The sequence below is a fragment of the Cnephaeus nilssonii genome (genome assembly GCF_951640355.1).
Source record: "Cnephaeus nilssonii genome assembly, chromosome: 20".
Classification (NCBI taxonomy): domain Eukaryota; kingdom Metazoa; phylum Chordata; class Mammalia; order Chiroptera; family Vespertilionidae; genus Cnephaeus; species Cnephaeus nilssonii.
This window is the reverse complement of record NC_137091.1, coordinates 46,000,681-46,025,230: the sequence shown is the minus strand read 5'-3', so window position 1 is coordinate 46,025,230 and position 24,550 is coordinate 46,000,681. Positions and strand designations below refer to the sequence as shown.

At 50.7% G+C, this 24,550-nt stretch overlaps 1 protein-coding gene across 1 annotated transcript; it reads right to left on the bottom strand.

Moving 5' to 3' along the window:
- Positions 1-300: 300 nt before the first annotated feature.
- On the bottom strand, positions 301-18,987 carry LOC307116133 (myeloid cell surface antigen CD33-like). The gene is given in 12 exon segments (XM_079799809.1): positions 301-718; positions 5,611-5,689; positions 5,956-6,052; positions 7,528-7,806; positions 8,007-8,399; positions 8,464-8,579; positions 14,683-14,776; positions 17,691-17,738; positions 17,965-18,222; positions 18,225-18,242; positions 18,443-18,835; positions 18,901-18,987. Coding segments are annotated over 12 exon segments (1,980 nt in total). The 5' UTR covers positions 18,932-18,987; the 3' UTR covers positions 301-544.
- Positions 18,988-24,550: the final 5,563 nt, after the last annotated feature.

The following is a 24,550-nucleotide window of genomic DNA, read 5'->3' as shown; positions in this document are numbered from 1 at the left end:
ACATTGATCAGCTGCCTCCTGCACAGCCCCTACTGGGAATCGAGCCGGAAACCTGGGCATGTTCTCTGACCTGGAATCAAACCAGCAACCTTTCAGTGCACAGGACAGCACTCAACCAACTGAGCCACACCAGCCAGCGCCATTGGTTGATTGTTGTATGTGCCCTGACTGAGGCTGGAACCCACAGCCTTGGCATAACAGGACGACGCTCTAACCAACTGAGCTACCGGCCAGGTTCCATGTGTACTTTTATTTAATCCTCATAGCAACCCTGCAATGTAGAACTTCTTATGCCTGGTCACAAATCAGGAAATCAAGTCCCGGAGGGGTAAGGTGGCTCAGGTGTTATCATATTCTTCTTAATCGACGGAAAGAGCAGGAACTGGCTCCCAAGTCTCTCTGATTGCAATGCCTAAGATAGTTCCAATAGATCAGGAAAGTCATATGCTGTAGTTTGTAAACCCACTGCCTGTGGGGATGTGAGGTCTCCAAAAATCAGCTGGTAGGTCCCCCTTCCCATAGAGGATATGGATGTTTCGGCCTCTCACTGGGTCCTGACATTTGAGTATTCCGGGTCGGTGCTCATCTGAGGAGGTTTCTTCCCCTGAAAGCGGATGGAGGCATAATACACCTCTGGCTCCACCCTCAAGGTTGGGGTGGCCCCTGCAGAGCCGGTGGAGTCAGCCGGGCTGCCGAACTCGGGTGTCTTCTGCTGACCCTGTGTGGAGAGCAAAGAACAACGGGGTCAGAGCAGGGCGTGGGTAGGGGGAGGAGTCCCTGCAATGAATTTGATTGTAACATGGTCTTTGTTCATCCTTCCATTTTTTTAAAGTAAATTTTTTAAATTTATTTTTTGTTAATCCTCACCTGAGAATATCTTTTTTCCATTGATTTTTAGAGAGGGAGGGAGGGAGGGAGGGAGAGAGAGAGAGAGAGAGAGAGAGAGAGAGAGAGAGAGAGAGAAACATTGATGTGAGAGAGACATATCTATTGGTTTCCTCCTGCATGCACCCCGAATGGGGTGGGGATGGAACCTGTAACCCAGATATGCTCCCTTGACCGGAAATCGAATCCACAACCCTTCCGTGTGTGGGCGGACACTCTAACCACTGAGAACCACTGGTCAGAGCATTCTTTTATTGAATATTTCTCAAGGTCCCATTTATTCACTTATCCAACAAATACAGCTCTTATTGGTTGCTTTCCAATCCTAGTGACCTTTGTGGAAAATACTATTATTTTACGAAGAAAGACAGTAAGTCTCAGAGAAGTTAGGTACTTCTCAAGGTCACACATCTACTGGTCATGAACTCAGCCTCTGGTCTCTCAGAGCTCTCCTATGTGCGGACACTGGATATACAGGGAGGTGTTTATGAAAAAGAACTCCTGTGTGTCTCTCCTTTACTCCCTTTAAAAAAGATCCTCCTCCAATGATATGTTTTTATTGATTTATAGAAAGAGAGGAAGGGAGAGAGAGAGGAACATCGATGTGAGAGAGAAACATTGACCGGTTGCCTCCCGTATGTGCCCCAACCAGGCATCAAACCTGCCACCTTTTGGTGTATGAGATGACGCTCTAACCAACTGAGCCACCCAGCCAGGGATCTCCTTTACTCTTATACCAAGCAATTCTCTGACACCAGCTGGGTGTCCTACAACTGGACTCAATTTTGACACCATCTTCTTGAAGGTATTGTCAGATCCCACAGGTTAAAGGCTCAGGCCTACAAGAGCCCCCACCCCCACTGCCACTTCAGATGCCAATCACAAGCCCAGGTTGCCACCTGTGCTTCTGACCAACTGGCTGTAAATCAGAGGTTCCCACGATTCCCTCCTCAAGTTCAATGAATTCACTAGAGTGACTCACAGAATTCAGGGAAACAGTTTACCAGCCATAGAGCAGCTTGTTATGGAAGGATGTGATACCGGATACAGAGGAGCATCCCGATGAGGAGATGCATGGGCCCAGGTATGAGGGAAGGGCAAGGGGCTTCTGTGTTCTCTCCAAGTGCACCACCCTCCCAGCACCTCCACGTGTTCACCAACTTGAAATCTCCCTCAGCCCCATACTCAGCATTTTTTATGGAGATTTCATCATGTAGACATGATCAATAATGAATTCCATTTCCAGCCCCTCTCCCCTCTCTGGAGAATGGAAGATGGGGCTTGAACTTCTAATTATTGCTCAGTCTTTCTGGTGACCAGCCCCCATCCAGGAATCCACAAGAGTTGCCTCATTACACCCTGGCTGGTGTGTTCAGTGGTTAGCGTGCCAGCCTGTGCACTGAAGGGTCATGGGTTGAATTCCTGGTCAAGGACAGGTGCCTGAGTTGCAGGATTGATTCCTGGCCCCAGTCTGGCACCTATGGGAGGCAATCAATCGGTGTGGCTCTCTCACATCAATGTCTCTCTCTCTCTCTCTCTCTCTCTCTCTCTCTCTCTCTCTCTCTTTCTCTGTTTCTCTCCCCCTCACCCCCACCCTCCCTCCCTCCCTTCCACTCTTTCTAAAAAATCAATGGAGAAAATATCCTCAGGTAAGGATTAACAACAACAACAAAAATGTTGCCTCATTAGAAAAATAAAAGACCCTACTATCACTCCGGAAATTCCAAGGGACTGAGGAGTACAACCATTTTCTGCTACAGACTCATTCCTTGGCTCTAGAGTTACTGCAACATTTCTCAAACAAGGCTTTTCACTTCCTCTTCCTCCATTCTTTCGTGAACACAACCCATTTAAGATATCTGCCTCTGTAAGGCCACCAGATCAGTTCTGATGCCACTTAGCTAAATTTAAACCAGTGGTTCCCAAGTGGGCACACGCCCCACAGGGTGGAAATTTGATTTTTAAGGGGGTACAATGTGAGAATGAGTTATTAACAGTGAATTTTTGCATTTCTTATGGTTCTAGGGGCCTCATATTCAGTATGTAAATATATATTGTGACATATTTTGCATTTCAATTCTTTATTATATATTTTGAAACTCTGTTTGCTATTTTTTCATATCACTTTATATTATTGTTATTTTTTAAACAATTTCTTAGGGGTTTCTTCCTCAGTACTTCTGCTGTCCTTTTGTTCTTTTATTTTTCTCTTTCATGGATGCCATGTTCTTTGGAAGCTTGTTTAGACTATTTAATGGCCTTTTAGGCTTCCTCCACGTGAATAGAAGTTCACTTTTTGAATAAAAAGAATTATATTATGGGGGTGGGGGAGCATCAGGATTTTAGAAATGCTTAGGTAGGGCATGGTCAAAAAAACGGTCATTTCTCAGACCCTATCTTACCAGACTTATTAGCATTTGAAAAAAGGTGAGCACTCTCACCCCCTTGAAGTTTCAACCCCACTTGGCTACCAGGACCCAACCCTATACTCTCCTGGTCAATTACTTTTCTTCAGTGGTCTTTTTGCTCTTTTCACCACGTCTCCCTGACTCTTAAGTGCTGGAGGGCCCCAGGGCTCTGTCCGCAGACCCCTTCTTTTCTTTGTGGCTTCATCCACCATCAGGCCTTGATGTGGAAGATCCCCAAATCTCCGTGCCTCCCACCTGGACCCCTCTCCTGAACTCCAGACTCTGGCCATCTACTTGTCATCTTCACATAAACATCTCAGAAGTTCCTCAAACTTATAGTAACCAAAACAAAGTTTGATCGCCTCTCAAAAACATACCTTCCCTGCAGAGTTGGCGATTTCAAAAATTGGTACTTCAATTCTTTAAGTTGCACAGAGCAACCACATTAGAGTCATCCTTGGTATCTATGGACATTTGTGGACATCTATGACTATCTATGGACCCCTAGGACATTGTTGGACATCCGTGACATCCACGAAAATATCCATGACAATCAGTGGACATCTCTGACCATCTTTGAATATCTATGACATTTCTGGACATCTATAATATCCATAGAGTTTTCTTTGACATCTATGGACCTCTATAAACATTTAAGAGCATCTATGACTATAGATGGGCCTCTATGACATCACTGGATATCTATGACATCTATGGAGTCCTCCTTGACATCTATTACACCTATGAGGTAAAGGCAGTGAGCTCACACCCAAGTGTACCCTATCATTCCATTGGCAAATCCCTTTGATCCCACCTTCAGAATGTATCCAGACCCCAACTTCTTCACACCAGATTCATCACTGATGCCCTGACTAAGTCTGTTTTATGGACTGAACTGTGTCTCCCAAATTCATATGTTGAAGCTCCAACTCCCAATGTGACTATATTTGGTGACAGGGCCTTTAAAAAAGTATTTAAATTTTTTTAAACGGGGTCATTAGAGTAGGACCCAACATGACTTAAGTCTTTATAAAAAGAAGAGAGACCAGGAATGCATGGGCACAGAGAAAAGGCGATGAGAGAGCAAGAAGGTGGCCATCTGCAAGCTCGGGAGGGACATTTTACATTTGTAACATAATAATTTGTAAAAATACAGATATTGACAAGTGGGAGATACTGGCCGAAGGAAAAGATAAATGCGTGGGTGACGGCTGATCATGTGCTCAAAAACCTCACAGTGGTATCCTCTTAAGTTAGAGTTCCATGAGAGTCAGAATTGGAGGATGAGCAGGAACAGGGTGGGTTGAGGCAGACATGTGAAGAGGAGGGGACAGCCGAGCGAAGATTCTGAGATGCAAAAAGCTTACTCTGCTGGAGGCGAATGAGCAGGTGAGTGTGGGAGGCACAAAGCATGGAAGGTGACTGGTTTTTCCTGCCTCAAATGCCAGGCCAAGTTGTCTGGGTGTTCGGCAGTGTGGAGAACCAGTGCATTTCAGACTTGGGTGTGATGGGGAGGAGAGGTGGGAGGGCTGCAGCGGACATGCTTTGCGGTGTATTAGTGCAGAAAGAGCTGGTGGAGGACTGGTGGGACAGGGACGGGTCTCTGGTTGGATGCCAGGGACAAGAATACCATTGGTGAAATGGAGAGCCCAGCAGAAGTATATTTGAGGGTTGTATTAACCATATGCATTTTATGTTTTGACATCTGGGCTTTGGTAACCCTAGAGAAACTGTCCCTGCCAGGACTAGCTAATTGCTAGAGAATAGTAAAGGACTTGCCTGCAAGTGTGACTTTCATATGGCAAACCAGCCAGTCCAATCCAAACTCCATGTCTATAACCATCTCCTTTATGGAACTCTTACACTTCCGACCAGTCCCCTCCTGCCCTGATCACACCAGGACCAGGAACCAGACAACGAGAGACAGCCCCTACACCCCAGAGCCTGTTGAAATTATTCAAACTAGCTACTCCTAAGCCTGCTTCCCCTGCCTCACCTCACCTTCCCCATGGAAACCACGTTTTCCTGCCCACGTTTTCCCCTTCACTCCCTCTGCCTCCTGACCGACCCTGGTGCAGCCCTGTGTGGCCCTGTGGAGTGATGTTTCCCCCTCTTCTTGGGAACTGTGAGGAACAAATTGTGGCAGTGGTCTCCTGATCTGTTGGCCTGACATACCTGAATAATAATAAAACCTACATTTCCCCCAAAGAGTGGGAAGGTGAAGAGCTCGTTTCTGGACACGCTGAATGGAACACAAATGTGGGTCACCCCAGGAAGTGGGGGCAGGGTTGCATGCCAGGATGTTCATGTTACTCACCAGGGAAGCTGGCCCCATGGCAGGGTGGATGTTGTCCATGCCCGTTGCTGTCCTGGCTTTCTTCCTGCGTGTCTTCACTCTGTTGGGAGATGCCAGGGTCTTTGACACAGGGTCACTCTTTGAGGCTGGAGTGAGTGACGGGAAGGTCAAGGGTGGGGCAAGACCAGGAGCCTTCATAACAAGACTTTAGAACAAAGTCCCCTCCCCCCCTCCCCGCCTCAAGCCTGGCTCAGTGGCTACCGGCTAGATTCTCACCACCACAGCACCCCTTACCCTTGCTCCGGGCCCTCACAACCCCTCCAGGTCCCTATTCTCCACCTCCGGCCCACACCTCTCCCATCTCACACAAAATAGATGAGACAGAGGCAGCCAGCCAGCAGTGCAGTGACACCGGCTCCCCCGACAGCCGCCTGAACCACGTCTGCCCTCGTCCTCGGTTCCCCTGCAGACAAGAGAGACATGGGTGAACTCCAAGCTCGATGAGCAGGCAGGTATCCCCGCTTCTCAAGCATGAAGAGATGGGTGCCCCTCCCCTCCCATCCAGGGCTGAGCAACTGGGTCCTCCAGAAGCATGGGGTGAAGGACACGTTCTACGTGACATCTCCTAGCCAGTCCCCACACTCCTGTGCAGCAAACCTCATCTTTTCTAGGACCTGGGTTCTTCTCCTTCTAGGGTTTCTCTGCCACAGACCTGAGATCTGGCTGCAGCAGGACCTTAAGCCTCAGAGTCCCATGGGCACACCAGAGAGAGACACACACAGAGCGCTGTGGGATGCCGAAAGACCTGTTTCTTCTTCCTTCCTGGGAAGGTGTCAGAATCGTCTCTCCTGGCCTCCACTGGCCCTGTCGCTCAGGGTCAAAGGTCGTCTTTTGTGCCTCCAGAAGGAGGTGAAAGTGGGGAGGTTCTCAGACCTTCAGGCAAGACCCAGATAGCTCTCCTAGTCTCGTCTGGCCATGCCTCCCAGGAGCCCAATGCCTGGGGTCAAGGATGTGTCTCTGGGCATCAACTGTCACAGTCTGAACTTCTGATGCTATCACCAATGGGAATAGGGCAGGAGGAGGATGGGACTCCAGAGACAGGTCAAGGTGAGGGCCAAGGGATGGGCAGGCAAAAAATAGAGATTTTCAGAGAAGTGAAACTACTCTACATGATATAATGGTGTACACATGTCATTATACAATGTCCAAGCCTATTGAGTGTACAACACCAAGAGTAAGCCATAATAATGAGTTTTGGTGGACAATGATGTTTCAGTGTAGGTTCATTGATTGTGCAAATGTCCCCTCTGGTGTGGGATGTGCGTGTGAGGGAGGGTGCGACAGGTTTAGGGGAAATCTCTCTACCTTCTGTCTCCTGCTCAATATAGCTGTGAACAGCTCCTAAAACTAAAGTCTACTCTAAAATGTCCCAAGGTATTTGTAACGGGGGTAAGATAAAGAGCATCTGTTAGGATGGGCAGGGAGAAGGTTGTGGTCACTCTGGCCAGACAGCGGTTGGAGGGTATTGGGGAAGAGGTCAGATAGGAGTGCTCACGTTTAATTGCACCCACACCTCCCTGCTGAACTCTGAAGTCCAGCTCTGAATCGACCAGACAGAGACCCACGTCAGTCAATGCCTCATGACAGAAGGCTCCTTCCCACCTGCACCGTCTCCTAGGCAACCACCTGGTGTTGCATTCTGTGGGGCACCTAGGACAGGAAGAAAGGAATTCCTTCTTCAGTGTACTGAGATGGAATAAGGATCATTTAGGCATTTCAACGTCCACCCTCAGAGAACACAGAAATGCAAGAGGGACAGGGCTTTGTGCTCTAGGTCCCCTACACAGCCAGGCCCCCAGGACAAAGCACCCAGCACACCTGCCTGGCCCACCTGCTCTGCACACCCTCAGGGACCTGGTGCTCCGACCCAGCACTCACAGGTGACGTTGAGCTGGATGGTTCTCTCCACAGTCACACCAGTGGCAGGAAAATGCACCTGACAGGTGAGGTTGGTGCCGTGGTCCTGGGGCCCTGGACTGAGGCTGATCATGGAGGAGAGGTGGGTCCTGGGGCCCAGGGAGCTGTGGGCAGCTGACGTCCAGGAGAAGATGGGGGGCGTGCCCCGCTCACAGGCCCAGGGCACAGAGCAGGTCAGGTTCCTGGGGCGGCCACTCTCCAGGGTCCCCGGGATGAGGATGTGGGGTGTGTGGTTGAGGGCTGGTGAGGAGGGGGGAGACAGGGGGTCAGGAGGGAGGGTCCCAGGTGCGGCCCTGAGAGAAGCCTCGGGCTTTGGTCCAGCTCCTCCCTCTGAGCCCAGCACACTGTACCCCGACCCCCTCCCAGGATGGGGCCCATCCCAGCCCTGCCCGGGGCCACCATAACTTCCCCTGTGGCCTCTCCTGGAGCCCGTTCCTTACCTGTCACTTGCACGGAGAGCATGTTCTCTTTGTAAGTATATTTAAACTCTGGGTAAAGTTCCTTCTCCACCCGAAAATAATATAATCCGTCATCTGTCCTCCTGGCGTCTCTGATGTCCAGGGAGCAGTTTTTGGTCTGGGGATCCCCGAGGAGGTGGAATCGGCCCTGGGTCCCCTCCTGCACTTTATGAGCCGGGTTGTTTGTGGCCACAGCAGCATCCTGGTGTGCATTAGCTCCTTCTGGGAACCAGTAGCCATATGCAGCAGGAGGATTAGTCCAGTACCCCCTTCCTGGGATGGTGAAGGTGCAGGGCACAAACACGCACAGGCCCTCCTGCACTGTCACGGGCGTTGGAACTGTCAGCGTGTGTTTTGTTTTCTGAGCCAGGGACTCTGCAGGAAAAGGAGGGTCAGCCGCAGCCCTGACCCACTCCCCCCGCTCCCCTCAGACACTCACCTGCCCACAGCAGGGGCAGCAGCCACAGCATCTCTGACCTGGAGGGTTTCTGGGCTCCTGTGGGTGGAAAAAGAATGGATACAGTGGGAGGCGGGACCGGGGTGAGACCACGGAAGCTGGGGAGGAGCATGAGATCTGGGCCGTTCACAAAAGAGGAACCTCAGAGCCCAAGCACTTCCCCTCTCTGCACAGAGCAGGCAGACACCCCACAGCCCAGAGACCCAGGACACTGTCTCCCAGAGAAGGACAGACAGAAAGCTAATGTCTAGTCCTTGGGTCTTCCCTGCAGATCCGGAGCAGAACCAGGACTTCTGAGAACATCTGAGGAGGGGACAAGGGAGTCTCTTAAAGTCCTCCCGTTAGGGCCGTGGTCGGCAAACTGCGGCTCGCGAGCCACATGTGGCACTTTGGCCCCTTGAGTGTGGCTCCTCCACAAAATATCACGGCCTGGACGAGTCTATTTTGAAGAAGTGGCGTTAGAAGAAGTTTAAGTTTAAAAAATTTGGCTCTCAAAAGAAATTTCAATCGTTGTCCTGTGGATATTTGGCTCTGTTGACTAATGAGTTTGCCGACCACTGCGTTAGGAGCTTTTCTGAGCTCTGGTGTCTACATCAGTGAGCTGGTTCACTCCTGCATTGACTGGAGGTCCCAGCCTCATCTAGAAGCTGTGGTCAGTCCTACAAGGTGTAGGATTCTGTAATGTCCATGTGAGAGTTTGGGGCAGAAGGAAAGAAGGGGGTCCCAAGTGAGGGGAAGGCAGCATTCACTCATTCACTCACTCACTCACTCACTCACTCACTCACTCACTCACTCATTCATTCACCAAACACTCAGTGAACATCTACGTGTTGGTTGGCTGAAGACAAGACAAGAACAGATCCATGGACCTGGTCTATGTCCCTGAGATGCTCCCCACCCATGGCATCACTTCCTCCCAAACAGAGTGCTGTTGGGCTTTAGAGCTGTGGTCACTCATCCATCCACCATGTGTCCTGGTGGCATGCTGGGTATTTTCTAAAAACACAAGTGCGGGTTCCTATTTTACATCTTATTCTGATTCGTGGTGTTTCAGTGATGGCATCTCCAAAGTGAAAACCGAGTCGCATCTTCATGTAACACAAAGGGAGACCACGCGCTCCCTGAGCCAGGGCAGGAAACTCTTCGTTATGATTCCCGTCACTCAGAGTGTGTGAACCGGAGACACTGTCTCAGTTCCTCACACAGATGAGCGTTTCCTGTCATGGAAAAACGCTGCAAGGTTGTGGGTGAACAATGAGCTCAAATATTTCTCTTATATTACGCCAAGTTCTTTCCAGATGGGGTATGTTTCTCCCGGTCTTTATGAGTAAGATGATATTTGCCTTTCAAGTAAACTACATACTTTCCTGTCTCAGCAAGAGTTCACAAATGCCTTTTTGCATTGACTGCTGGGAATCTCAGGGATATATCTAGACTTAATTTCAGAAACAGTGTTATTCTAGCTCCCTGGTACAATGATGTCTTTATTCCTAAGCGATTTCTGTTCTGCCTTAAAATATGGCTACCTTATTAGTGCTATAAAATTGTAAGGCACCTCATATTCTAAGTCAGACAATGAGGGCTGTGATTTCTACATAAAATAAAAATATGTAAGATTGATAAAAAATGTGCTTCTCACAATAAAATGTGGCTCCAAGAATGTAATATTTCTAGGAAACATGAGTGGAATATGCAGCTACAATTAAAATTTAGGTTCAGCTCATATGGTTTCCATCTGAGTCTCTGGATATGCATCTGGCAAACTCATGATCCCGGTGACATAAAATGATTTGCCACCAGATATTTGTACAATCTTTCCAACACAGTAGTATCTAGATAGGTGGGCCTTCAGTCTTACTAATACAGAGAGACTTTGTGCCCTCGTTTGGTGGATAAGAAATTGAGTTTTGTCCTGGCTGGGGTAGCTCGGTTGTTTAGAGGTCGTCCTGATACAGCAAAGTTGTGGGTTTGATCCCAGGTCAGGGCATAAGCCCTGACTCTGCGTCCTGTCCCATCTCAGGAGCTTCCGTTCAGCACCAGAGCAGGGCCAGGACCTCTGAAGATGAGACGTGAGACTCCAAGAAGCAACCAATAAATGCATAAAAAGTGGAACAACAAATCAATGTTTCTCTCTTCTCTCTCTCTCACTCTCTCTCTCATACTTACCTTTTCTCTCTCAAATCTAAATAAAAAATAAGAAAAAGATATTGAATCTCTAGTAAGTAAAATGATACCTTGTTCTAGGTTGTTAAAAAAATACATGTAAGAATAAAGCATATAATAAAAAGTCCATTACAAACACTGTGTATCATAAAGAAAGTTATACCATTTTCATGGAAGGGAGGATTCTGTGAGCTCTAATTGTATTTCTTTTAATAACTTCATAATTTACATAAAATAAAATGTATAAAATGTTTCCACTTGTATATACATATCTATGAATTTGAACAAATGGGATTGATCCACAATCAAGATATAGAGCATTCCCATTGCCACCGAGACTTTCCCCCACGTCTTCGTAGTTCATCACTGCCACCTCCAGCCCCCGATACACTTTCAGTCATGGAGAATTATTTCTGTCTGTAGAATTCCTATAAATGTACTGATCTGTGTCTATATTCTGTCAGCATATTTGTGAAAGTGATCCAAGTTCTATGTATGTGTTTTTTGTAATGTATTATTACTAAGTGGTATTCCATTGTATTTCATCCTCATTTTAACCTGTAATTTTCTAATATCAAGTGATGTTAAGCTTGTTTTCATGTGCATAGCTGCCATTATTTTTCTTATTAGGTGAAATGGCAGATTAATTCTGTGGCTGTTTTTTTTTTGTTTTGTTTTTTAATAATACTGTGGTAACACAAACTTAACAAAAACACTTCTAATTGTATGAGTCAGTGGCATTAAGGACATTCACATTGTTGAGGGACCATCACCACCATCCATGTCATTTTCCCCAAACTGACTCTCTGTGTCCATGAAAAGTACAGTTCGCCTTCTCCCCAGATGTTAGCAACCACCATTCTACCATCTGTGTCTATGAACCTGCTAGTCCAAGTACTTTATGGAAGTGGTATCACATAGCATCTGTCCTTTTGTGATTGACTTGCTACACTTAGCATAGTATCTTCAACCCACGTTGTACCATGAGTCAGAATTCCCTTCATTTTTTGAGGATGAATAACATTCCCTTGAATGTATACAGCACATTGTGTTTATCTGTTTCTTGGTCAATGGGCCCTTCAGCTATTTTCACCTAATGGTGAACAATGCTACTATGAACAGAGATGTAGAAATATCCATTAAAGTTCCTGCTTTCAATCCTTTGCGTAAATACCCAGAAGTGAAATTACTGGTTCTTAGGGTAATTCTATTTTTAATGTTTTGAGGAACTGCCATACTGTATTTAAAAGCAGATACATGGCCTTGGAATGTAGAGCAAAGCCCAAGAGTTTCATTTTCTCCATGTCTGCTCCAAGTCTTGTTATTTCTTGTTTTTACTTTATTGATTTCAGACAGGAAATGAGAAGGAGAGAGAGAGATAGAAACAATGATGAGAAAGAAACATCTTTGATGGGCTGTCTCCTGCATGCCCCCTACTGAGGATGGAGCCCATAAGCCTGGCATATGTCCTGACCAGCAATCAAACCAGAGACCTTTTGGTTCCTGGGTTGACACTCAACCCCTGACCCACACCAGCTGAGCTCCTTTAGCTCTCTTAGAAGTAACTTTCACAGAACAGCAAGCTCCTGCACCCTAAAATATGTGTCACTTATGAGGTGACCCAATAATGTATCAGGGCATGGAAGAGCAGAGCAAACATGGTCTGGAGACATTCAAGGATTGCAAAAGGTCACATGGGCAGTGCAGAGGGCTGAATGATGGCCACCCAGAGATACCCAGGTCTTAATCCCTGGTACCTCAAAATGTTCCCATAAAAGGGAAAAGGGGGCTTTGCTGATGGGATTAAGGTAGAATATTCATGTGAAGAGCATCCTAGATTATTAGGGTTGATCCCTGAATCCAGTCACAAGAGTCTCCAAGATAGACATAGCAGGTGACTTTCTACACACAGAGCAGGACGAGGCATATGACCAGGAGATCGTCTCAGTGACACAGCCACAAACCAAGGACAGCTGGCACCCCATCTCCTGGAAGAAGCAAGAGACGGGTTCTCTCCTCGAGCCTCTGGAGGGAGTGCACCCTTGGAATGTAGAGCAAAGCCCAAGAGTTACATTTCCTCCATATCTGCTCCAAGTCTTGTTATTTCCTGTTTTGTAGAAATCCTATTGTGTAGAAATCCAACAACTGGATTTCTACACAATAGAAGCCATTACACATGATGGGGTGTAGGACATGTTACCCGAAGATGTGGCACCTAATCTCTCTTTGTTTCTGAGGTCTCTGTCAACAACTTAGAAGGGCAGAGGGAGAATATATTTTTACTCCTGCATGTATTTCTGGTCTCAAGAACTAAGAGACTAAATTTCCATTTTTTAAAGACACAGAGTGTGTGGGAATTTGTCACAATGGCCCCAGGAAACCAATACAGCTGGGAATTCATGGAGCACCTCTGGGAGGACCCAGAGGAGAAGTCGAGAAAAGACCTCCTTCGCCAGACCCTTTCCTCTGTTCCTCTTTGCAGCCAATTTCCTCAAAGCGTTATCTGGACTCACTATTCCCATATCCCCACCTCCAATTCTCTCCTGCAGTTGTTCCAATCATTTTGTTTTCACACCTTTTCCACCAACCACGGAAACCTCTGTTGTCAGGGTCTCCAATGACAATGTGTTTCCTTGTGTCTTCTCTTCTTTATGTGATCTCAGTCCTTTTCCTCCCTCACCTGTTGTCCTCATCTCACACTGACATGTTCCCATTTCTCGTCTAAACCCTTCTCCTGATCTCCAAACATCCACACCAGCTCTCTCACTGACGGCCCCAGTTGGATATGAAGTGTCTTCTCAGAATGAACATCACCCTCAAAACCCTCCTCTGTGTCCACCAAACACAACCCATCCCTTCTGATGCTCAGGGGAAACACTTGGGCACCATCCTGGCCCTAGACTTTCTCTCAGTCCCAAGTCAACTTGAACTTCAACAGATATCCAGAAATTAAATCCCACTCGCCACCTGACCTCCCTGGCTCAACCACCATCCCCTCTTGCCTTCTGTGTCCTCCCCATTCTCTGTTTGGCTGCTGTGGACACGCTAGTCTATTCTGAAAAGGGCAGCCACGAGAATCGGTTACAAAGAATGTTCAACCATATGTCTGATTTCCTCAATGGCTTCCTGGTTCCTGCATTTGCTACAAGCTTTCACTAGGTTGCACACCATGGGGTATGCACCTTCCTCCAGGGTTCTCCCCTCCCTCCAGGGTTCTTCCCCTTTGTGGATACACCATCAGGGACCCAGGCACCCCTGGACTGTCACATCGGAGTCTTGCCTCCATCACACACCAGGCTGCGTCTGCCTCAGAGCTGGGACACTGCTCCCCATCTTCCCGGCTAATCTCCTTTAAGGCAACACGCAGTCTGCTCTCTCACCAGCATCAAGTCTAGGCTCAGACATCACAGTTCATACTCTCAGACGTTGGGAATTGTCCCCCCACATATGACCTGATCCTTTCCTGGCATGATTTATCCCCAAACACATATCACCATTCAACAGACTCTACATGTTTTATTTATATTACATTTTATCCTCTTGTCTCCAGAATGACAGCTTCTGGATGACAGAGATTTTTGATGATGGGTTCATGGTTGCATCATTAGTACCTACAACAATGCTGACACATAGTAGGTGTACAGTTATTCTTGCTAAAGAGTCTATAAATAAACGTCTAAATCCTGTTTTGTTAAAAATTATACAACAAACACACATACACACATGTATAATGAGGCGACTTTTAACTGAACCAAAAAAATGATCAGCACTTGGAGATGTAGGAATGGGGAGGGGAGGGCATTTCAGTAGAAGGAAATGCACATGCAAAGTCTTAGAGTCACCAAGGCCCTGGCCAGGCTGGAAGTGGAGATGGTGTGAGATTCAGGGAGATGGTAGAATCGAGTGGAGACTCCAGCAGGGGACAAACCATGCCAAGCCCTCAACTCCAGCTGTGGTGTTTGCACCTCATCTCTGAACATGGAGAGGGAGTCACTGTTCAAACTGTGCAGGAAATGGACCATATGTCTCTGGATGCACCATCTGGAGGTTGGTGGGTTCAGGGACCCAAGGAAGAGATGAGGCCACAGGAATAATCCCAGCAGGATGAGGAGGAGACGGCCATCAATGTAGGCTGTGATTGGGAAGAAGGATGGGCAAGTCTTAGTGGACTGGGGAGAGCGGGATGGCGAGCAAAGTGTAGGACCACACCAGTCCTGGTCTTAGAGAAGGGGGCCACCATGTCATCACTGTGATGGGAAACCCAGCAGAGAAGTGGGTTTGGGGAGGAAGGTGACAGCTCCATTTTATTTATTTATTTAATATATTTTATTTATTTATTTATTTATTTATTTATTTATTTATTTATTTATTTATTTTACAGAGAGGAAGGGAGAGGGATAGAGTTAGAAACTTCGATGAGAGAGAAACATCAATCAGCTGCCTCCTGAATACCCCCGCACCAAGGTACAAACCCTTGACCGGAATCAAACCTGGGACCCTTCAGTCCGCAGCCCGACGCTCTAGCCAATGAGCCAAACCGGTCAGGGCCGACCGCTCCATTTCAGCAATGCTGATGGGCAGACCTGTGGGAGGCGTCAGTGGGTGTTGGGTGGTGACACACCTGCATCACTCACCTGAGGGATTAGCCTGAGACTCTCTTTGCATCCTTTGTGCTCCTTTGGGGCCTCGGAGCCTTCCTCCTGTGGTACCTGACTCTGAGGGGAGACACCGGGATCTTTCAGTCTGATCGCATCAGGTCCAGTGGGCAGCAGACCCAACTCCCTGTTCCCTGTTCAAGGCCTGGAGAGGAGACTGAAGTGGGAAAGGGTGTGTCTGTCTGACACACCCTCCTGATCGCTGCAGGTACCTCCCACCCTAGAGACCTGGCTATGGGACACTCAAGAGGTCTGTCTGTTTGGAGTCCTCACCTACCACCCCTTATCCTCCTGCCAGCCCTGCTCCTGACCCATCAGGATTCTAGGTCTCGGTTCAGCACTCGGCCTCATGCCCCCTGCCCTCTCCGGGCTTCCCTCCCCCCCTGAGCTGAGCTCACATGAGGACGATGAGGCAGAGGAGGAGGAGCAGGGTCTTGACAGTGGCTTCCCCGATGGCCACCAACATCACCTCTGCCCTGGGTCCTGATAATCCTGTAGGAAAGAGGGACGAGGACAGAGTCACCTGCTCAACCACAATCCCGTGTCCTTCTGACCCCAGCAGGACCCTGGACATTGTTCACCAAGCCTTCCTGCATCACCGGATTCAGGACCACTTGTGCTCTCACCCTAGACCCCACCCTGATCCCCAGCCATTGGACAGAAATTGAAATGTTGGAATTCATCCAATTGAAACATTCTGTTGCTCAATGGAAACAATGGGGAAAATGAAATAGCCAAGCCACTTAATGGGAGAGAACACTTGCTAGCTATAGATTGGATAACCCGCCCATATACCAAACTCTTACAACTCAACAACAAAAAGTCAAGGGACCTGATTAAACAAGGGGCAGAGACTCGATATAAAATGTCCTTTAAAGGCGACGTACAAATGAACAAAAATTCCGAGAGAAAATAAGCGGTGGCGTAATTATCACAGAAATGCAAATCAAATCCACGTTGAAGTAGACTTTCACACCCACTAGCCTATGATTTTTTTTAAAAGGAAAATACCAATGTTGGCAACTGTGTGGAGAAATTGGAAGCCTTATACTTTGCTGGTGGGAATGTAAACTGGTGCTGCCACTGTGGAACACAGTCCGGAATTTCCTCAGAAAGCTATACATAGAAAGTACCACTTAACTCAGCAATTCCACTCCCAGGTGCATGACCTAAAAAACAAAAATATCTGAACCAAAAACGTACATCAAGTCCACAGCAGTATTATAACCGCCAAAAACTGGAAACACCCTAATGCCCATCAACTGATCAACAGAAGAACTGAATGTGATACATTCATACATTGGACTATTATTCAGACAACCACGTAATGCCCTTGTTCTCCGGCAGAGGAGATGTGCCCACAGCCAGATCCCTCCATGCCGTGGACAACTCCACAGTCACAGAGACGGGGTGGGTGGTCAGGGGGCATCTGTCCTACTGATGGCTAAGGACCTGTTAGGTCCTTCAGGTGAACATCCAACGCTCAGAGCAGCGTGTGGACACTGCTCACTTCCAGGGGGAGACCGAGCTTCTGAGGGCAGACTTCAGCGCCTTTACTGTAAGGGAAAAGTCTTTTGTTTTTAGTGATTGATGTTTAGAGAGAAGGAGAAAGGAAAGGAGAGAGAGAGAGAGAGAGAGAGAGAGAGAGAGAGAGAGAGAGAGCAACATTGGTGTGCTGTTCCAATTATTTAGGCCGTCATTGGTTGACTCTTGTATGTGCCCTGACCAGGGATCAAATTCACAGCCTTGGTGCACTGGGGCAGCACTATAACCGAGTTACCTGGCCAGGGCCAACGTCAGTGCTTTCTTCATTATTGGCCATGTGACTATATTGCTTGTTCAAAAATACATAACTTAAACTCCCGGAGGAAAATGAAAACTCGTCAGGAGATGGAGAATCAGCCCTAACTGGTTTGGCTCAGTGGCTAGAGCATCGGTATGAGGACTCAAGGGTCCCAGGTTTGATTCTGGTCAAGGGCATGTACCTTGGTGGCAGGCACATACCGAGGAGGAAGTGTGCAGGAGGCAGCTGATCGATGTTTCTTATCGATGTTTCTAACTCTCGGTCCCTCTCCCTTCCTCTGTAAAAAATTAATTTAAAAAAAAAAAAGGAGATGGAGAATCAGGGGCCACAGGGGCAGCTCAGCCATGTGGAGGGTGCCTAGCTCTCCTGGTGCAGCTGACAGGGGCTTGAAGAAGTCCTCGGGGAGTGAGGGGCTGATGGGGACAGCTGCTCACAGTGGCCATGGGGCCTGAGGAAGAAGAGGGACGACTAGGTTCACCCACAGGGGTTTCTGGTCACTGAGTGAGGCCAGGATGAGGCAGGGATGAGCCCTGTCCTGATCTGGAAGAGGCCCTGCTCCCTACAGCCCATGACCCTCTCCTTCTTACCTGTGCCATCTCCTAGGCGACCACCAGGTGTTGGGTTCTGAGGGGCACCTGGGACAGGAAGAGAGGAATTCCCTCGTCAGTGAGCTGAGATGGGGTGAGGATCATGTAAGCAGGTTCTCCTACCCCCGGAGGCAACAGAAATGCAAGAGGGACAGGGCTTTGTGCTCTTGGTCCCCTACACAGCCAGGCCCCCAGGACAAAGCACCCAGCACACCTGCCTGGCCCACCTGCTCTGCCCACCCTCAGGGACCTGGTGCTCTGACCCAGCACTCACAGGTGACGTTGAGCTGGATGGTTCTCTCCAAGGTCACACCAGCGGCAGGAAAATGCACCTGACAGGTGAGGTTGGTGCCGTGGTCCTGGGGCCGTGGGGTGACGGTGAGCACGGAGGAGAGGCGGGTCCTGGGGCCCAGGGAGCTGTGGGCAGCTGATGTCCAGGAGAAGATGGGGGGCGTGCCCCGCTCACAGGCCCAGGGCACAGAGCAGGTCAGGTTCTTGGGGCGGCCGCACTCCAGGGTCCCCGGGATGAGATGTGGGGTGTGTGGTTGAGAGCTGGTGAGGAGGGGGGAGACAGGGGGTCAGGAGGGAGGGTCCCAGGTGCGGCCCTGAGAGAAGCCTCGGGCTTTGGTCCAGCTCCTCCCTCTGAGCCCAGCACACTGTACCCCGACCCCCTCCCAGGATGGGGCCCATCCCAGCCCTGCCCGGGGCCACCATAACTTCCCCTGTGGCCTCTCCTGGAGCCTGTTCCTTACCCGTCACTCGCACGGAGAGCATGTTCTCTTTGTAAGAATATTTAAACTCTGGGTAAAGTCCCCTCTCCACCCGAAAATAATATAATCCGTCATCTGTCCTCCTGGCGTCTCTGATGTCCAGGGAGCAGTTTTTGGTCTGGGGATCCCCGAGGAGGTGGAATCGGCCCTGGGTCCCCTCCTGCACTTTATGAGCCGGGTTGTTTGTGGCCACCGCAGCATGCTGGTATGCATTAGCTCTTTCTGGGAACCAGTAGCCATATGCAGCAGCAGGATTAGTCCAGTAGCTCCCTACTGGGATGGTGAAGGTGCAGGGCACAAACACGCACAGGCCCTCCTGCACCATCACGGGCGTTGGCACTGTCAGCGTGTGTTTTGCATTCTGAGCCAGGGACTCTGCAGGAAAAGGAGGGTTAGCCGCAGTCCCTGACCCACTCCCCGCTTGCCCCTCAGGTGCTCACCTGCCCACAGCAGGGGCAGCAGCCACAGCATCTCTGATATGGAAGGTTTCTGAGCTCCTGCGGGTGGAAAAGAAGGAAGACACTGAGTGGGAGGAAGGAGCGTGGTGAGACCACGGAAGCTGGGGAGGAGCATAAGATCTGGGCCGTTCACAAAAGAGGAACCTCAGAGCCCAAGAGCTTCCCCTCTCTGCACAGAGACCCAGGACACCCTCCCAGAGCAGAACAGACAGAGAGCTAACCCCGAATCCTGTCCTATCTCGGGTCTTCCCTGCAGCTCCAGAGCAGAACCAGGACCTCTGAGGACATCTGGGGAGGGGACACGGGAGTCTCCTAAGGTCCTCCCGTTAGGGGCTTTTCTGAGCTCTGGTGTCTACACCAGGCCTGTCAAATATACGGAAGGGTCTTAGGTAAAGTGTAGGAGGCAGCCATTATTTCAGGCATTCATTCATTCACTCATTCATCCATTCATTTATTTGCCCATTCATCCATGCACTCACTTATTTATTCACCCATTCATTCATTCATTCATTCACCCATTCACTCCCTCATCCATTCCTTCGGCACAGAGTGGGAGGACACACCACAGCCCAGAGACCCTCAGATGCGGTCTGTCCGGCATGTTCTGGACCTGGGTGAGGCCCGCCCTGACCTACGAGGGGCCCAGCAGGGGCCCCTGCAGGTCCGAGGCTTGACAGACCATGGGTGGGTGTCTGAGTCCTGCCCAGGCGGAGGTGCTGTGGGTGCCCTCAGTGTGCCCTGGGGAGAGGTCACTTCCTGGCCTGAGAGTCACAGTGTTGCGTAAACTTGTGGTTCTGAACCAGGGCCCGCCGGGAACATTTGGCAACGTCTGGACACATGTCATGGTCACGGCTAGGGAGGAGGGTGCATGGGCAGCCCGTGGGTGGAGTCCAGAGACGTTTCTGCACATCCTGTGATGCACAGGATGGCCTCCCGACAGCATGGCCAAAGGTCAGCCATGCCGAGGTCAAGACACCAGATCTGGACCCCGGAGGCAGGCAGGCAGGGGTGTGGCATGTCAGATATACCTCAGGGTCCTAGGAAAAGTGTCAGGGGCAGCCACTATTTCAGGCATTCATTCATTCACTCATTCATTCATTCACTCACTCACTCATTCACTCACCCACTCATTCACTCACCCATTCATTCATTTACCCATTCACTCACTCATTCATCCACCCATTCACTTATTCACCCATTCAATCATTCATTCATTCATTTATTCATTCACTCACCCATTCCTTCACTCGACAAACAGACTGAGCCTGTGCCCTGTGTGGGGGCCGGATGAGAGGAGACCGGCAGACACCCTCTGTCCATGCCCAGAGATGGTCCCCATGAGGGCGGGGAGGCAGAGGACCTCAGGACCGGCCTGGTAGAGGCCGTGATGGTGAAACAAGGCTGGGGCCATGACTGGAGGCCCCGCTGGCTGCTGGCTCTTGGGCACAACAGAGCAGACTGGACGTGGCCTGGACTCTGAGGGGACGAGGAGGAACATTCCAGGCTGTGGGACCTGCTGTGGGCCCAGGGACAGTGAGGGGGGGGGGGGGAAGTCGCTGAGCGGGGGGTGGGGGGGGGGTGGGGGCAGGTAGGAAGCGCTCTGCCTTCTCCCTGCTCACATGACATCGGCTCCCAGGTCTGGCCTCCTTTCTCACTTCCCTTCCTCCTGCGCTGTCACCCCTGCTGGGGGCCACCCCCGGGCACCAGGGCGCTACCTCCGGGCGTGCGGCCGCCCACGCCTTCTACAGCCATCCCTCCCTCTTTATCATCAGCTCTCTGACCGCCACGTGGGGAGACAGGCCTGTCCATTGCCCCAGCGTTCCCTGTGCTGGAGCTGGGGATGGACAGACAGACAGACACACACTGACCCCTGGCCCGGCTACCATGGGGTGGGGGTGGTGCAGGGAGCTCTCAGATACACACACACACACACACACACACACACACACACACACACACACCCCGGTGTGTCCCCGGCATCCCTGAAGCTGAACCTGAGAATAAGGTAGAGCTGTTGGGCCTCGTCCTGGCTGAGCTGGGGTCCCCGCTGGCCTGGAGTAGCCCCCCTCTGCCCCCCTTCTCCATCCCCTCTCATCGCTCCTGAGCAGGAGCAGCCCAGACCCCAGCCTCCTTCTCTCGCTCCGCCCCGCCCCCCGCCCCCCCCTCCCCCAGACAGGGAGACCTGGGCGCCCGCAGGTGCCACGCCAGTGGGTGAGCTCCCCAGGTCTCCAGCCCTGCTGCGCGGGACAGCTCCGCACCTGGGCACGGAGGACTGGCTGGGCTCAGGGCGTCACCTCCTAGTCCCCCCACCGGAGAGCCAGGAGTCCTCCCCCACCCCCCACCCCCACCCCAGGTCACAGAAAGGCTGCGCGGGAGGCAGTTCACAGGGAACAGACTAGGTGCACAGCAGAGAGTGAGTTGAGGGGGGAGGAACCCCCACCATGCAGGCCCCGCGGGCTGCACAGGGTGGGGTGGGGGGTGCAGCGTGAGCACGTCCCGCTGTGCGAGGAGGCCCCGCAGTGACCGGAGGGAGCGAGCCTGGCTGCCAGGGCAAGCTTGCACGGGCTTTCCCGGGGCAGGATTGCACGGGCTGGTTGGCGTGATTCCGCGGGCGGACCGGGAACTCGGGCAGCGCAGGCTCCAGGCTCCGTGACAGCTGACAGCGTCCTGGGACCCGCAGCTCAGAGGACGGAGCTGCTGTTTCTCACGGCGGCTTCGGAGGCTGAGAGCCCAGGGTCAAAGGCCAGCAGGTTGGGTTCCTGGTGTGAGCCCCCCTCCGGGCCTCACGTGTGGGGAGAGGAGAGAAATGGAAGATCACTTTCTCTTCCTTTTCTTTTCTTTCTTTTTTATTTTATTTTATTTTTACAGTTTTTTTTTCCATTTTTTAAGAATTTCTTTATTGATTAAGGTATCACATATTTGTCCTCATCCCCCCATTCCCATTCCACACCCCTCCCCACACATGACCCCACCCCCCTGTTGTCCTTAACCATTGGTTAGGCTCATATGCATGCACACAAGTCCTTCGGTTGATCTCTCCCCTTTACCCCCACCCTCCCTCTGAGGCCCGACAGTCTGATCCGTGCCTCCTTGTTTCTGGGTCTGTTCTTGTTCATCAGTCTATGTTGTTCATCATTTCCCCTAGATGAGTGAGATCATGTGTTACTAGAAATATACTTATAAGAACCGAATGTGAGACGAGCAATAATAGTTATGCTGACAGGCAAATGAATCAGTCTGTAGTGAGTTTCTTTCTTGGCCAACAGTTCTTTTGAGACCCAATTTCAATGTCCAACACTTCCTCTATAATTGTCTAAAGCCGTGGTCGGCAAACTGCGGCTCGCGAGCCACATGCGGCTCTTTGGCCCCTTGATTTTGGCTCTTCCACAAAATACCACGGCCTGGGCGAGTCTATTTTGAAGAAGTGGCGTTAGAAGAAGTTTAAGTTTAAAAAATTTGGCTCTCAAAAGAAATTTCAATCGTTGTACTGTTGATATTTGGCCCTGTTGATTAATGAGTTTGCCGACCACTGGTCTAAAGGTTTACATATGTCTCCTTCCCCCCCCCCCACATTGATCCCCCGCCCCCAACCATTCCCCCCGACCCCCAGGCAAGCCCCCACCACCCCAGTGTCTGTACCCTCTCTTCCTTTTCTTATCAGACCATCAGTTTTAGGAGGCCACTCTCATGGGCTCCTTTAATGTCACTCCTTCTGAAAGAGCAATAGGTTGGGGGGTAAGGCTTCAATAGATGAATGTGGAGGGAGGGGACCCAATTCTGTCCATAGCATTCAGGTTCCTGGGGTCCCCACATTCCATCCATCCTTGTCTTCATTATTTTATTTTATGTATTTTTATTGATTTCAGAGAGGAAGGGAGAGGGAAAGAGAGCGATAGAAACATCAATGATGAGAGAGAATCATTGATCGGCTGCCTCCTGCACATCCCCTACTGGAGATGGAGCCTGCAACCCAGGCATGTGCCCTTGAACTGGAATTGAACCCGGGACCCTTCAGTCTGCAGGCCGAGGCTCTATCCACTGAGCCAAACCGGCCAGGGCCATCCTTGTCCTTATTACAGGCAGTACCACACCTGGTACGTGTATAGAAAGCAAGCATGCAGGTAATTGCATCATTTCCTCTTTCCAGTTGAAAAAAAAAAAATACATCCACCTCCATCATCCAGGTGATGTTCAGAGCATGGTTATATCTTCAGGGTCCCCGAGGGGCGGGATGGTCCCCGAGTCCCAGCCCTGCAGCATTTGATTGAGGGGGGCTGCGGCCCCGGGACCCCTCCCCAGGCTCACCCCAGCTCTGGAACCAGCAGCCACAGGAAAGTGCGTGTTTGCTCCAGCCGCCCGAGGGCAGGAGATGGTGCAGGGTGCGAGGATGCACAGCCCTCTTGTATCATCACTTCAGCTTGAAATCTGGGTGCTGGGCCTGGGGCCCCGGGGTGAGAGGCTGGGCCTCACCCCCTGCCCTTCCAGCTCACCCCAGACGCCAGGGGCAGCGGCCCCTCCGGAGCGGGACGTGCCAAGCCCGTTCCTGGTTTAGTCTGATGTCGACGTTTCCTCTTTCAAGGAACGAAGAGCTGCAGAGCCGCGAGGAAGCCCGGGCAGGAAGATGAAGTGGTTTTGGTGCACACAGGAGGGGAGCCACGGGCTCGCTCTCCACAACCGCCCCGGCTGTCCTGGGAGACTTGCTCGCTTCCTCCTCACCCAGAGGCGAACCCTGCGGTTCAGAGAGGGCCACAGACAGGCCAGCCGAGCCTGGGAGGGCAGCACCCGCCCGTCTCTCTCCTGGCTCCTGCCCGTAGCCTGTCCTTCACCACCTGTTCGCTGTACCAGGGACCGAGGCATATGAATCCTGCTGAGAAGTGGGGAAAGAGGCCCCAGCTGGTCTGGCTCAGTGGATAGAGCGTCGGCCTGCGGAATGAAGGGTCCTGGGTTTGATCCCAGTCCTGGGTTTGATGCCGGGGTTGTAGGCTGGATCCCCAGTAGGGGGCGCGTGCAGGAGGCAGTCGATCAATGATTCTGTCTCATCATCGATGCTTCTATTTCTCTATCCCTCTCCCTTCCTCTGAAATCAATACTGATTTCAGAGAGGAAGGGAGAGAGGGATAAAGTGGAGAAAGAGGATGGAAATACGGGTTTCTAGGAAACCACAAACCATGCCTCTAATTACTGGGCATTTAGCACACAGAATGCACTCATCTCCTCAGCCACTTGGCCAGCCTCCTTCCATCAGCACACGAGGGCGGGGCTGGGTGCGGAGGGAGAGCCTGACTCCAGGGGTGAAGGCTGCTGGGAATTCCCCTTCTAACGCACAGTGCGGTGTCCCGCTGCACCTGCACCTCCTCTGGTCCAGGCTGACCCCTGTGGCTGTTCCTCTAGCTTTTCACACGCCCCAGCAGCCTGCACCTGTGCGTCCTGAGCCACCCGAGGTCACCCAGAGGTCATGTTGTGTCTGGCACCAATGCAGGAAATGGGCTGGTGTAGGTGTGCAGTAAGTTTAGTTACAGCTTCCCGGGTAGCACCAGGGAAAGCGCTCTCTATCTCTCTCTCCCCTTCTCTCTTCCCCTCCTCTCTTCCCCTCCCCCTCTCTCCCCCTCTCTTCCCCTCTTTTCCCTCTCTT